Genomic DNA, 13,242 nt, shown 5'->3' on the forward strand with positions numbered 1-13,242 from the left:
TGCTTCGTTTTCAACTGCTTTCAGACCCCAGATGCTTAAAGACTGCACCTTGGAAATAACGAGGCTAGGCTAACGGGCGCCTGTAATTACAAAGCTCATTAGCCGGCTGCACTTACATATCCACGTTCTCGCACTCACATATGCCACTGATTTAAGAGGTTTGCACGGTCCCATTTCCCCCAAAATTCAAGCGGTCATTACAGCAGCAGCTGGGTACATCAGAAGGACATCAGTTCAGCGACACACAGCGTCAGTGTCCCTGAGAACGAACGCTGCACCAGAACCAGCTCTTTCTTTAACCCTCGTATCGTCTTCTTGTTTTGCACGTACCCCATGTCTACAGGGTCAAGAATGACTCACCCTCACCAGACCCCCTGTTATAAAGCCTCTTCATTTAATTTGAAACCCTAAATCAATATTTTTCATGTAGAAACTACTTGTCGCTCATCAATACATAAAGGAAAAACTGTTTTCAGAATTTTAAACCCTGAATCAATATTTTTCATGTAGAAACTACTTGTCGCTCATCAATACATAAAGGAAAAACTGTTTTCAGAATTTGACACCACAAATCAATATTTTTCATGTAGAAACTATTTGTCGCTCATCAATACATAAAGGAAAACCTGTTTTCAGAATTTGAAACTCTGAATCAATATTTTTCATGTAGAAACTGCTTGTCGCTCATCAATACATAAAGGAAAAAAATGTGTTCCGAATTTTAAACCCCAAAGCAGTATTTTGTAATGTAGAAACAACATCAATAAATCACAATGTTTTCCAAGTTCACAGACCAGAAAGACGGTGTTTCTTCAGTCCACACACACCACTCGTTTTTGCGACAAATCGCAATGTCATTTCTGTTTTTGCTGTACTACATGTGTGGTACTTAACTTTGCTAAGAATGACAAAACAAAAATCTCACTACTGGGACCTTTAATAGACCATCAAGGGTCATCTAAAAAAATGCTAACATTTTTAAAAACATACATTGGAAACAGTAAAACATAACAAACAAAAAATAAAATAAAAAATACAGCACCAAGAGAATGTAAATATTGTAAACATACGATGAAGGCCGCCGGGACAGATCAGCGCGGACGCACTGAGCACGTGCAGTGTGGAGCAGCAGAGGCTCAGGGGGGAGGGGCCAGAACCCCCCACCCCCCCTTCCTCTCGTAGCCTTTTATTCCTGAAGCTTCTCTTCCCTACAGGGCGCTGCTCTCTAAAAGAGGCTGCAGGTGAGCGAGGCAGACAGTGGTTTTGACCTTTTTGGTGATTGGAAGCTAAGAACGGGGACATGGTGTGGGAGAGGTGGCAGAGGTCTGTATGTTTCTCTCCAAATACAAGATTTGGATATTTCCTGGTTCTGAACATCATCACAGCCATTATATTACCCCATTACCTGGGGGAATATTATTCAGAGCAACACTCTATACACTTTCTGTATGTGTATATGCGTACATATAACCGACTGTAATTGGTCATAATAAGAATGTTACAACTTTAAACCAATATCAGGTGTTCTCCTCGACCAGCCTACTGTCCTTAAACTGCAGCTTTGCATCTCTTGTTACCGCGTAATTGTCGTGGGTTTCCTCCCACAATGCACCTCCAGCAGCCATTTCAAGTAGAGGAATAACACATTGCTTTCACCCTGCGTGCATGCAAATGTGTGTGTGTGTGTCTGTGTGTGTGTGTGTGTAGAAGGGTCAAATCCTGCAGTCTTAGCAGGATGCCCTTAGATAAATGGCATCAGTCAAGTTTGAGTTGAAATCCCTGATTTAAGACAGTCCTGAAATTAAACCTGCAGTCATTTCTTGGCAGCAGGTCATTCACACTTATTGCAAAAAATGTTACTTTCTTAAAAAGATTTCTTTAAAAATCTTCTCATTATTCAAAACATTGCATTTAAAAAAATCTAATCAATGTATTACGTTACATTTTTATATATAAAAACTACCATTATCCAAAGCAATTGCCCAATATGGTAAACTAATCTATTTCCAATTCATAGAGGGAGCAGTTTGTGACATCATCCTTCTGTGGTCCCTGATTGGCTGGTGAGCATGAGGGGAGACCCTTCACTGCTGACAGGTAACCCAGGTAACTCGCGTGAGGCCTTTTCCGAGCAGGAAGCTGCGTTACACCTGCAGCCTTTGTGCATTTCCTGGGAGGAGTCCTGAGAGGCTCCGCCTACCGCACTGTCTCTGCCCTCTGAGAGGCTCCTCCCCCCTCAGGCAGTCTCCGCCCCCAGCTGAGGCTTTGCGCTGCCGCCGATGTCGGGGATCTCATCGGCGAACGACTGCATCATCCACCGTCCTTCTGGGACACTCCCCACGCCTGCTGCGGGTGGGGCCTCCGTGCCGGACACATCTGACGGTAAAAAGAGACAAACAATTGACGAGACGGTCAAAGTGCGCGTAGACGGCAGAGTCCACAGCCCAGCTAAGGACCGTGCCTAAGCATGCATGGGTTTGCCATTGATGTCTACACCTGACTGAGGTCACTGTGAGAAACACTTCACGAAAGCTAGACTGGCTCGAGATGGGACTATGGACATAACTGGGTGTTGGCTTTTAAACAGCACTTTTATCATAAGTCATCAGATGGTGAATGTGTTAGGTGAAGCATACAGTATGAGTGTCAGGGGGTGTGTTTACATTTGTGCGTGTGAGTGTGTGATTGTGTGTGTGCGAATGTATGTGTCTGTTCTCACCAGTCTCTCCTGCAGCAGAGAAGCTGCAGTGCCCATTGCTCTGCTCGGCTCCGCCCCCGGGCACGCCCACTGCCTCAGAGTACGCCCCCCCGAATGCGTTCTCGTACCCGGGGTCGTACTGCTCCTCCTTAATGGCGAGCCTCTTAGCGTCCTCTGAAACGCACATAATCACAGACACACGTGAGCATTAGCATAATCACAAACGCATGCGCACACGCACGCACACACACACACACACACATGCGCATTACCACAATCACGCACTCACACAAGCACACACACACGCACACAGTGAGCATTACTACAATCACACACACACACACAAACAAGCATTACTACAATCACACACGTTCATACAAGCATTACCACAATAAAGCCTGCACCAGCATTACCACAATCACACACATGAGCATTAACATAATCACTAAACTGTATGTGAGAACACAGTCATTAAAGAGCAGAACTGTGAATACAATCACAGTTATTATTATATAAATAATATATAAATATTTTTCCCCCAAGAACCTTCCAACTGAGAGTCCATTTCCTGTCCCCACAGTATTAGCATCAGCCCCACACCAAAAATCAGCTTCCTTTGACCCCACCCCTCACAGTGGTGGTGCTACCCTTAGACCCGCCCCCTCCCCGGGTCACGTTACCTTTGGCCAATCCCAGGTCGAAGCTGTACTTGACCTCCTCCACTTCCCTGTTCTTGACCACGCCCTTCAGCTGGTCGCGCAGCTCCAGCAGCTTGATGTAGAAGTGCACCTTGTCCTGAGCGCGGGGGAACTGCGCGCAGCGGGCGCTGGACGAGGGCATCAGGTAGCACACCTGTACGGAGGGGGCGGGGTCAATGCCAATTACCAACAGGCCCGCCCGCTTCAAACCCCTCATATCTGCACACGCGACTGGTGAAAAGCTCATAAAAATGATGAAGCCCTAATTAATAGCAGTGCTGATATCTAATGGTGATTAATGCCAGGAAAGTGCCAGTCAGTTTACAGCACTTCTACAGACATGCTTAATCGATTACAGAATGCGATTTCTAGCCTACATTAGCGTCGCAGAACCACATCACAATCAAAAATACTAGAACGACGGAGACAATATCAGAAGCTAATGTGACGTATGTTCCCAGGAAAACTAGATTGAAAAACACTGACCGGGTTGAAATCGACGCCAACTGGCACATCGGACACCTGGGTGAGACCAGATCATTTCACCTGTCTAACGGGCGTCGATCTCATGAACGTGGTCTTGAATGGGAGGGGAAAGAGCACTTCCTTGCATCAACTGAAGCTATAAATACTGACCTTCAGATAAATATATATGCTTGAGCAGATCCTGGTATGTGTGTGTAAAATACAAAGTAACTCCTGAGGCTGCTCTCTCCTTGAATATGGGCTAACTGTAAAAATACTGAACCACTGCTGTGTCCTTTGACACAGGAGTCTCATTTACATTTATTTGCAAATAAATTATCCTCCCTTATTTTTTATGCTTTGTTTATTTAAACTCCAAGGTGGGCCTACAGCGAATTTAACATAACCCCCCTCTCCTCCCCGCCCCCCCCCAGGCTGGAGCCCTGACACTTGGTACTCCGAGGCTTTCCTGCATACAGCTAACCTACTGCACTGGAACGGCCGGTTCAAACCCTGGGACTTCCCCTGTGTGCACATGGAGCTGTGGGAGAAGTGGTATGTCCCGGACCCCACGGGCAGATTTGTATTGGTACGGCCCGAGAGCTGAGACAGAGGAGCAACAGCACAGCCGAACCACAGCAAGCTGGTGCTCTGGACAAGGTGTGGGGAGGGAGGCAGAGTGGTGGGGGAAGAGAAAGAAGACAGAAAAACAATGAAGACCATGAAAGAGTGAAAGAGAATGTGTGAGAATGAACAAAAGCGTGACCGCAAGTGTAAACCAAAGAAAGACGGAATAACTAAGAGTGCGAGAGAGGTAATGACAAAGAGAAACGCAGAGCATGGCGTCTCTACATTTCCCTGGCCGGTCCTGTACAGCTGCATGTGTGAAATTCACAAGGAACAGAGTTCTGCAAAACACCACATGGAGAAGAACCCAAGGGTTTGGATCTTCACAGTATTGAACGGTGTACCCTGACTGCTGCACTCCCCGTCGCCTGCAGGGGGTGCTGCTCCCATTCTGAACCACTGGCATGCTGGAAAACTCAGAACACTCTTTGTCGGGTAATGTAAATGAAATCCACTATGGACCGCACTCCGTGGGAGAACTGTTTGTTTTCAACCATTTTAAGGACATCCTGGCATTATTTGCAGGCTAATAAATAATAAAACATTCACCTTTACTAAAGCCTTTTTATTCAGTGACGCAGAGTGCTTTTGCATGATGTGGCTTCGTTTTCAGCTGCTTTCAGACCCCAGATGCTTAAAGACTGCACCTTGGAAATAACGAGGCTAGGCTAACGGGCGCCTGTAATTACAAAGCTCATTAGCCGGCTGCACTTGCATATCCACGTTCTCGCACTCACATATGCCACCGATTTAAGAGGTTTGCACGGTCCCGTTTCCCCCAAAATTCAAGCGGTCATTACAGCTGCAGCTGGGTACATCAGAAAGACATCAGTTTAGCGACACACAGCGTCAGCGTCCCTGAGAATGAAGGCTGCACCAGAACCAGCTCTTTCTTTAACCCTCGTATCGTCTTCTTGTTTTGCACGTACCCCATCTCTACAGGGTCAAGGATGACTCACCCTCACCAGACCCCCTGTTATAAAGCCTCTTCATTTAATTTTAAACCCTAAATCAGTATTTTTCATGTAGAAACTATTTGTCGCTCATCAATACATAAAGGAAAAACTGTTTTCAGAATTTGAAACCCTAAATCAATATTTTTCATGTAGAAACTACTTGTCGCTAATCAATACATAAAGGACAAAACTGTGTTCCGAATTTTAAACCCTGAATCAATATTTTTCATGTAGAAACTGCTTGTCGTTCATCAATACATAAAGGAAAAACTGTTTTCAGAATTTGACACCACAAATCAATATTTTTCATGTAGAAACTATTTGTCGCTCATCAATACATAAAGGAAAAAACTGTGTTCCGAATTTGAAACCCTAAAGCACTATTTTGTAATGTAGAAACAACATCAATAAATCACGATGTTTTCCAAATTCACAGACCAGAAAGACGGTGTTTCTTCAGTCCACACACCACTCGTTTTTGCTACAAATCGCAATGTCATTTCTGTTTTTGCTGTACTACATGTGTGGTACTTAACTTTGCTAAGAACGACAAAACAAAAATCTCACTACTGGGACCTTTAATAGACCATCAAGGGTCATCTAAAAAAATGCTAACATTTTTAAAAACATACATTGGAAACAGTAAAACATAACAAACAAAAAATAAAATAAAAAATACAGCACCAAGAGAATGTAAATATTGTAAACATACGATGAAGGCCGCCAGGACAGATCAGCGCGGACGCACTGAGCACGTGCAGTGTGGAGCAGCAGAGGCTCAGAGGGGAGGGGCCAGAACCCCCCCCCCCCTTCCTCTCGTAGCCTTTTATTCCTGAAGCTTCTCTTCCCCACAGGGCGCTGCTCTCGAAAAGAGGCTGCAGGTGAGCGAGGCAGACAGTGGCTTTGACCTTTTTGGTGATTGGAAGGTAAGAACGGGGACATGGTGTGGGAGAGGTGGCAGAGGTCTCTATGTTTCTCTCCAAATACAAGATTTGGATATTTCCTGGTTCTGAACATCATCACAACACCTGGGGGAATATTATTCAGAGCAACACTCTATACACTTTCTGTATGTGTATATGCATAAATATAACCGACTGTAATTGGTCATAATAAGAATGTTACAACTTTAAACCAATATCAGGTGTTCTCCTCGACCAGCCTACTGTCCTTAAACTGCAGTTTTGCATCTCTTGTTACCGCGTAATTGTCGAGGGTTTCCTCCCACAATGCACCTCCAGCAGCCATTTCAAGTAGAGGAATAACACATTGCTTTCACCCTGCGTGCATGCAAATGTGTGTGTGTGTGTGTGTGTGTGTGTGTGTGTAGAAGGGTCAAATCCCGCAGTCTTAGCAGGATGCCCTTAGATAAATGGCATCAGTCAAGTCTGAGTAGAAATCCCTGATTTAAGACAGTCCTGAAATTAAACCTGCAGTCATTTCTTGGCAGCAGGTCATTCACACTTATTGCAAAAAAATGTTACTTTCTTAAAAAGATTTCTTTAAAAATCTTCTCATTATTCAAAACATTGCATTTAAAAAAGTCTAATCAATGTATTACGTTACATTTTTATATATAAAAACTACCATTATCCAAAGCAATTGCCCAATATGGTAAACTAATCTATTTCCAATTCATAGAGGGAGCAGTTTGTGACATCATCCTTCTGTGGTCCCTGATTGGCTGGTGAGCATGAGGGGAGACCCTTCACTGCTGACAGGTAACCCAGGTAACTCGCGTGAGGCCTTTTCCGAGCAGGAAGCTGCGTTACACCTGCAGCCTTTGTGCATTTCCTGGGAGGAGTCCTGAGAGGCTCCGCCTACCGCACTGTCTCTGCCCTCCGAGAGGCTCCTCCCCCCCTCACGCAGTCTCCGCCCCCAGCTGAGGCTTTGCGCTGCCGCCGATGTCGGGGATCTCATCGGCGAACGACTGCATCATCCACCGTCCTTCTGGGACACTCCCCACGCCTGCTGCGGGTGGGGCCTCCTTACCGGACACATCTGACGGTAAAAAGAGACAAACAGTTGACGAGACGATCAAAGTGCCCGTAGACGGCAGAGTCCACAGCCCAGCTAAGGACCGTGCCTACGCGTGCATGGCTTTGCCATTGATGTCTACACCTGACTGAGGTCACTGTGAGAAACGCTTCAAGAAAGCTAGACTGGCTCGAGACGGGACTATGGACATAACTGAACATTTTATTTAAGAGGGGGGTGTTGGCTTTTAAACAGCATTGTTATCATAAGTCATCAGATGGCGAATGTGTTAGGTGAAGTATACAGTATGAGTGTCAGGGGGTGTGTTTACATTTGTGCGTGTGAGTGTGTGAGTGTGTGTGCGAATGTATGTGTCTGTTCTCACCAGTCTCTCCTGCAGCAGAGAAGCTGCAGTGCCCATTGCTCTGCTCGGCTCCGCCCCCGGGCACGCCCACTGCCTCAGAGTACGCCCCCCCGAATGCGTTCTCGTACCCGGGGTCGTACTGCTCCTCCTTAATGGCAAGCCTCTTAGCGTCCTCTGAAACGCACATAATCACAGACACACGTGAGCATTAGCATAATCACAAACGCATGCGCGCACACACACATACGCATTACCACAATCACGCACTCACACAAACACACACACGCACACAGTGAGCATTACTACAATCACACACACACACACAAACAAGCATTACTACAATGACACACGTTCGTATAAGCATTACCACAATAAAGCCTGCAAGAACATTACCACAATCACACACGTGAGCATTAACATCATCACTAAACTGTATGTGAGAACAACACAGTCATTAAAGAGCAGAACTGTGAATACAATCACAAGTGACTACACTCATTTTTCCCTCAAGAACCTTCCAACTGAGAGTCCATTACCTGTCCCCACAGTATTAGCATCAGCCCCACACCAAAAATCAGCTTCCTTTGACCCCACCCCTCACAGTGGTGGTGGTAACCTTAGACCCGCCCCCACGTGAATACTGCCCGCCCCTCTCCCCGGGTCACGTTACCTTTGGCCAATCCCAGGTCGAAGCTGTACTTGACCTCCTCCACTTCCCTGTTCTTGACCACGCCCTTCAGCTGGTCGCGCAGCTCCAGCAGCTTGATGTAGAAGTGCACCTTGTCCTGAGCGCGGGGGAACTGCGCGCAGCGGGCGCTGGACGAGGGCATCAGGTAGCACACCTGTATGGAGGGGGCGGGGTCAATGCCAATTACCAACAATCCCGCCCGCTTCAAACCCCTCATATCTGCACACGCGACTGGTGAAAAGCTCATAAAAATTATGAAGCCCTAATTAATAGCAGTGCTGATATCTAATGGTGATTAATGCCAGGAAAGTGCCAGTCAGTTTATAGCACTTCTACAGACATGCTTAGTCGATTACAGAATGCGATTTCTAGCCTACATTAGCGTCGCAGAACCACATCACAATCAAAAATACTAGAAAGGTGGAGACAATATCAGAAGCTAATGTGACGTATGTTCTCAGGAAAACTTGATTGAAAAACACTGACCGGGTTGAAATCATGTTATACGTGTAGCAGCTTTGTCTGCATTCATGGCGTGCATTTTGACATGTATGAACAGAGTAACTTCAACTGAAACTATTTTTACAGGATTTTTCATGGAGAGAACACACCTGCTATAATAAAGTGTAAACATAACGTGTTATCACATGCAAATAAACCATACGTGCACACTTTTTTTCTGTGGTCCCTCTTTTGATTGGAGGGCTTCTTACCGTGTCAGTTTCTGGAACCTTCTGTGGCTGAACGCCAAATTCCAATTTCTTTGGCTTGAACCCAAAGATCTCTCTACTGAACATTTCATAAATACCTGAAAAAAAGAAAAAATAATACAGGCAATCCACCTTTATACCACATTCAATCTTGACCAGTTATCCTCATAACTTCACAACTGTCACATAACATTTTGTTCCAAATTTAACCATTATATCTACTGATGTCTAGTTTCAGGATACATCTATTAGTTATGAGACATGAGCAGTGTTCGGTTGAAAATACCGCACATTTCCTGGGTAATTCTTTACTCACATTTCCCATTAAAGACAGCAATACGAGGCTTGTATTTTTGAAGCTTCTCCACCAGGATCTTCCCTCCTTCCCTCAGCTCTTTGCTGTGAACAGTCACATAGAAAATCAACATGTTTCTTTAATCTGCATACTGCACATGCAACATTACACGGCATACTGTAGATGCAACATCACATACAACATACAGCACAAACAACATTATATACAACATACTGCACATGCAACATTACATGGCATACTGTAGGTACAACATTACATACAACATACAGCACAAACAACATTATATACAACACACTGCACATACTGTACATACAACATTACATAGAACATTGCATACAGCATAGTGTACATACAGCATTACAGACAGCACAGTGTATATACGTTACATGCAGGATACTGTACAAACTGAAAACACAGACCAGGACATCAGCTCTAATACGTCAGCAGACCTTAGTGCTTTTATGTTTGCCCCAAACACTCACACAAATACGCGCACACACACACTTACGTAGAGAGGTCTTTGCTTCCGGGAGTGGTTCTCTGTACCATGTTGGTGAATCCGATGCTGTATTTCTCTGGCAGGGTCTCGTCATGCATGTGATTGAGCTGCTCTTCTGTGATCCCAGCTAAGTACAGGCACTTCCCTGAAGGCGCAAACAGCCATTAACACATTCCTTCACAGCACTGCACATTGAGATCATGCTTCCTACATGGTAAAAACATGAAAAACACAGAGGTAAAATGAATCATGTTTCATAATGTAGAGTAAAAAAAGAAGCATGTAACTCACAGAAATGATTTCCCGGTCCAGGAAACCACCTTCCAATGTAGGCTGCCATCAGTCCTGGGTTGATTCCAATCTAGAGAGAAAATTCAGCATTGCTCAGTATCATTTCCATTGTGAAAATACTATCACATACATCCTGGAGAGCCATAGGGTCTTCCAAGGTCATGATTCCACATCAAAATGACAGTAACCAAACTGCTTCAAAGAATTATGACAAGGCTGAACAAATATACCTTGTTTTTAAACTCTGGACCCAAGATCAAACATGCTGAATCATGAAGACTACATCAAGAGCCAGGAAAACTCTCCTCAGACAATCTGAATGAGTCCTTCAATTAACGCCAGCATCACTGAATATGTTGCAGTGTAGCGGTTAGAGAGAACCCCAGAGTTTGCACGTTCAAAGCCAAAACAGGACACTGCAGTTGTACCCTTGAGTAAGGTGCTTAACCTGAATTTTTATCGAAATATCCACCTGAATAAATGATTTTGTGTAGAAGTGAAAGGCGTGCAAGTCGCTCTGGTTGGACAAAATAAATAAGGTATGTGTGTAAACTCACGATGACAAAGTCCAGGTTTTGGGTGAGGATGTCTGGCAAGGTTTTGGTCATGACCTCGGCCTCAGTCATGCCTTTGAACCGGTCCACCTTCCTCTTCACCTTCTTGAATGCCTCGTCGATCTTCTCCTGTTTGCCCTCCTCTTCCTTGGCCTCCTTGGCCTTTTTGGGTTTGGGGCCGGGCTTGGCTTTGGGTTTGGGCTCCTTGCTTTCCGCAGGCTGTGCCCTCTTCCTCTTCCCCTTCCCCTTCCCCTTTTCTGCAGGGTGGGGGTGACAAGAGGCGCGTCAATCCCAAAACTCACCCCCAAAAATACTTGGGTAACCCCCCCCCCCACAAAAAAATAAAATAAAAAACTACCTTGTTTTGACTACCTTGTTGTAGAGTACAGTGCAAAAAACACGAGGGTGAACTAATAACTTTATAGAGTAAAGGGGGTCCAGGATGTACAGCAAGGCTATAACAGCATGTACCGAACAACACAAAAAACCGACACACTCTCCAGGACAGGACCGCACCTGGTACAGGGGCTGGGGTCTCCGGTTGGGGTTCGGGGTGCAAGTTGGGCAGTGGCGGGACCCCCATCACAGGCACCGCTCCTGGGCCCCTGGGGGCCTCCATGAGCTGGACAGCACTAGCCATCTGCTGCAGTTGCAGGGCCTGGAGAGCCTGCATGTGCTGAGCGGACTGCACCCTGCAGGACACAGGGAGAAATGCACACACAGATAGGCAACTTCATAAAACAGACAGGCAAAGAAATAGGCCTACTCACTGATATACTGCTATTAAATAGACAGGCACAAATAAATACTCACAGGTATACCTTTATTAAATAGACTTGCAGATAAATACTCACAGATATGCCCTTATGAAATACTCACAGGTATAACTTCAAACACACACACTTTTTTAAATATATAAATGCAGTCCATTTACTTTTATAACACAGGCTGGCAAGAAACAGACACCTTTAAGTTAACACCTCTAGACAGTCAGATGGACAGACAGGCCAACACACACGCACGCACACACACACACTTACAACACCTACATCATTTTAACACTTGGCTGATTTATAATAATTACAATGTCCGAATTGTAATTGTTGCCGAAGAAATACTTGGTATAGACAGCAAACGCATGTGGTAACGAAAAAACACACCATAGCCAAAAGCGGGATCCCCAAACATGACAGTTTAGGGATAGCATGTCCCATTTAGCGTACAACGCAAGGCAATAAGGGAAACTGCAAAACTTGTATATGCTTTATGTTAACATATCGCAGCCAGTTCGAGGTTCGGGTTATTGTGAATGGCCAGTTTATAATTCATAAATGAGGAAGAAATAAGAATAAATAAGTGACAGATATTGTCATGGCGGGTTCGTATTGTTGTGGACTAATTAATGCAGATTCCTGGCGCCTGAATCTACGAGGATGCAGCGTTATAACTCACCAATGTTGAAGATATTCCGCAGGAAGCCTCATAGCGGAATACTGCTTTTCTTCCATCTTAATGGTGGATTTACTTAAATGGATCAATAACATTCAGGAGGATGTTACAGACAGCTAACCGATAACGATACTACTGAACCCTCGAATTCACAATGGGCGCAAAATTCCGAGCAGCTATGAAACCCCACTTATATACGGATGGCTGACACTCCTAAATAGTTAGCTTAGCTAGCTAACATTAGCTACACAGCTAGCTACACGAGCAACAGGCAAACGTTAGCTGGCTGGTAAACAGCAATTTTCAAACACTGAGGATATTTCCCCAACTATCGTTACAACAGTAACTGTATATAACAAAATACACCTTAGACAGTTAGCTAGGAGTCTAATAATACAAGACAATTAACAAGTTAAACTGCTAGCCAGCTAATAATGGCCTGCTACTGTCATTCAAAATTACAGCTAGCTAGCAAAAATAAAGGACATAAAAACGTGATGTAAGCTTAACCGGTACAACTACAATAAGCACATCGTTTAGCTACATACCTGTTAAAAATGTCGTCAAAATTAGTTTCTCATGAGAAGGAAAAAGTTTATAATAACCCAATATAATCAGCCAAGCAGGTCCGGTAGAGTAACAAAAGAGCCACTACACCACACAGCCAGTCAACTCTGGCATCAGAAGCTACCAACAGCAAAACGGGGGGTTCAGAAATCGATGGCCTTCATGTCAAATAGTAAGATAACATTTACAGTAACTAAATGCACAAAACTTGACAAATAAGCTCCTTTAATTTATTTTACAAAACTGAGAAACGTGTAGTGAACCCGTAAATGTAGTATTGCAGCACAATAATAATAAAATACCCCTTTTGCTCTTTTGGTTTAATCTCCTTGGATGTTTGAACTCTGGTGCTTACGGCGATTGGTTTAGAAAAGACAGACTGT

The 13,242-nt window shown here is 44.6% G+C and overlaps 2 protein-coding genes and 1 long non-coding RNA gene across 6 annotated transcripts; 1 reads left to right on the forward strand and 2 right to left on the reverse strand.

Annotated features, from left to right (window-relative positions):
* Positions 1-921: 921 nt before the first annotated feature.
* Positions 922-3,855, reverse strand: LOC135259802 (G/T mismatch-specific thymine DNA glycosylase-like). Its single transcript, XM_064344557.1, has 3 exons — positions 3,379-3,855; positions 2,720-2,872; positions 922-2,376 (listed from the first exon to the last, which is right to left on the reverse strand). Exons 1-3 carry the CDS (start codon positions 3,641-3,643, stop codon positions 2,237-2,239), a joined length of 558 nt encoding a protein of 185 aa, XP_064200627.1. The 5' UTR covers positions 3,644-3,855; the 3' UTR covers positions 922-2,236.
* Positions 3,856-3,888: 33 nt separating this feature from the next.
* On the forward strand, positions 3,889-5,034 carry LOC135259803 (uncharacterized). The gene is made up of 2 exons (XR_010331379.1): positions 3,889-3,922; positions 4,296-5,034. It is a non-coding gene; the product is annotated as an uncharacterized LOC135259803 (long non-coding RNA).
* A 973-nt stretch (positions 5,035-6,007) lies between these two features.
* Positions 6,008-12,991, reverse strand: LOC135259798 (G/T mismatch-specific thymine DNA glycosylase-like). Of its 4 annotated transcripts, XM_064344547.1 has the most exons (11): positions 12,841-12,991; positions 12,296-12,367; positions 11,360-11,535; positions 10,847-11,100; positions 10,290-10,359; positions 10,008-10,143; positions 9,500-9,582; positions 9,187-9,281; positions 8,456-8,627; positions 7,807-7,959; positions 6,008-7,445 (listed from the first exon to the last, which is right to left on the reverse strand). In XM_064344547.1, the coding sequence occupies exons 2-11, from the start codon at positions 12,349-12,351 to the stop codon at positions 7,306-7,308; spliced, it is 1,335 nt and encodes a 444-aa protein (XP_064200617.1). In that variant the 5' UTR covers positions 12,352-12,367; positions 12,841-12,991; the 3' UTR covers positions 6,008-7,305. The 4 variants fall into 4 exon arrangements, with proteins under 4 accessions (XP_064200617.1, XP_064200618.1, XP_064200614.1 ...); XM_064344548.1 differs by lacking the exon at positions 12,296-12,367 and having other exon boundaries at positions 12,841-12,975; XM_064344544.1 differs by lacking the exon at positions 12,841-12,991 and having other exon boundaries at positions 12,296-12,833.
* Between the last annotated feature and the right edge of the window lie 251 nt (positions 12,992-13,242).

This window comes from Anguilla rostrata, chromosome 7 (genome assembly GCF_018555375.3).
Source record: "Anguilla rostrata isolate EN2019 chromosome 7, ASM1855537v3, whole genome shotgun sequence".
In the NCBI taxonomy this organism is placed as follows: Eukaryota; Metazoa; Chordata; class Actinopteri; order Anguilliformes; family Anguillidae; genus Anguilla; species Anguilla rostrata.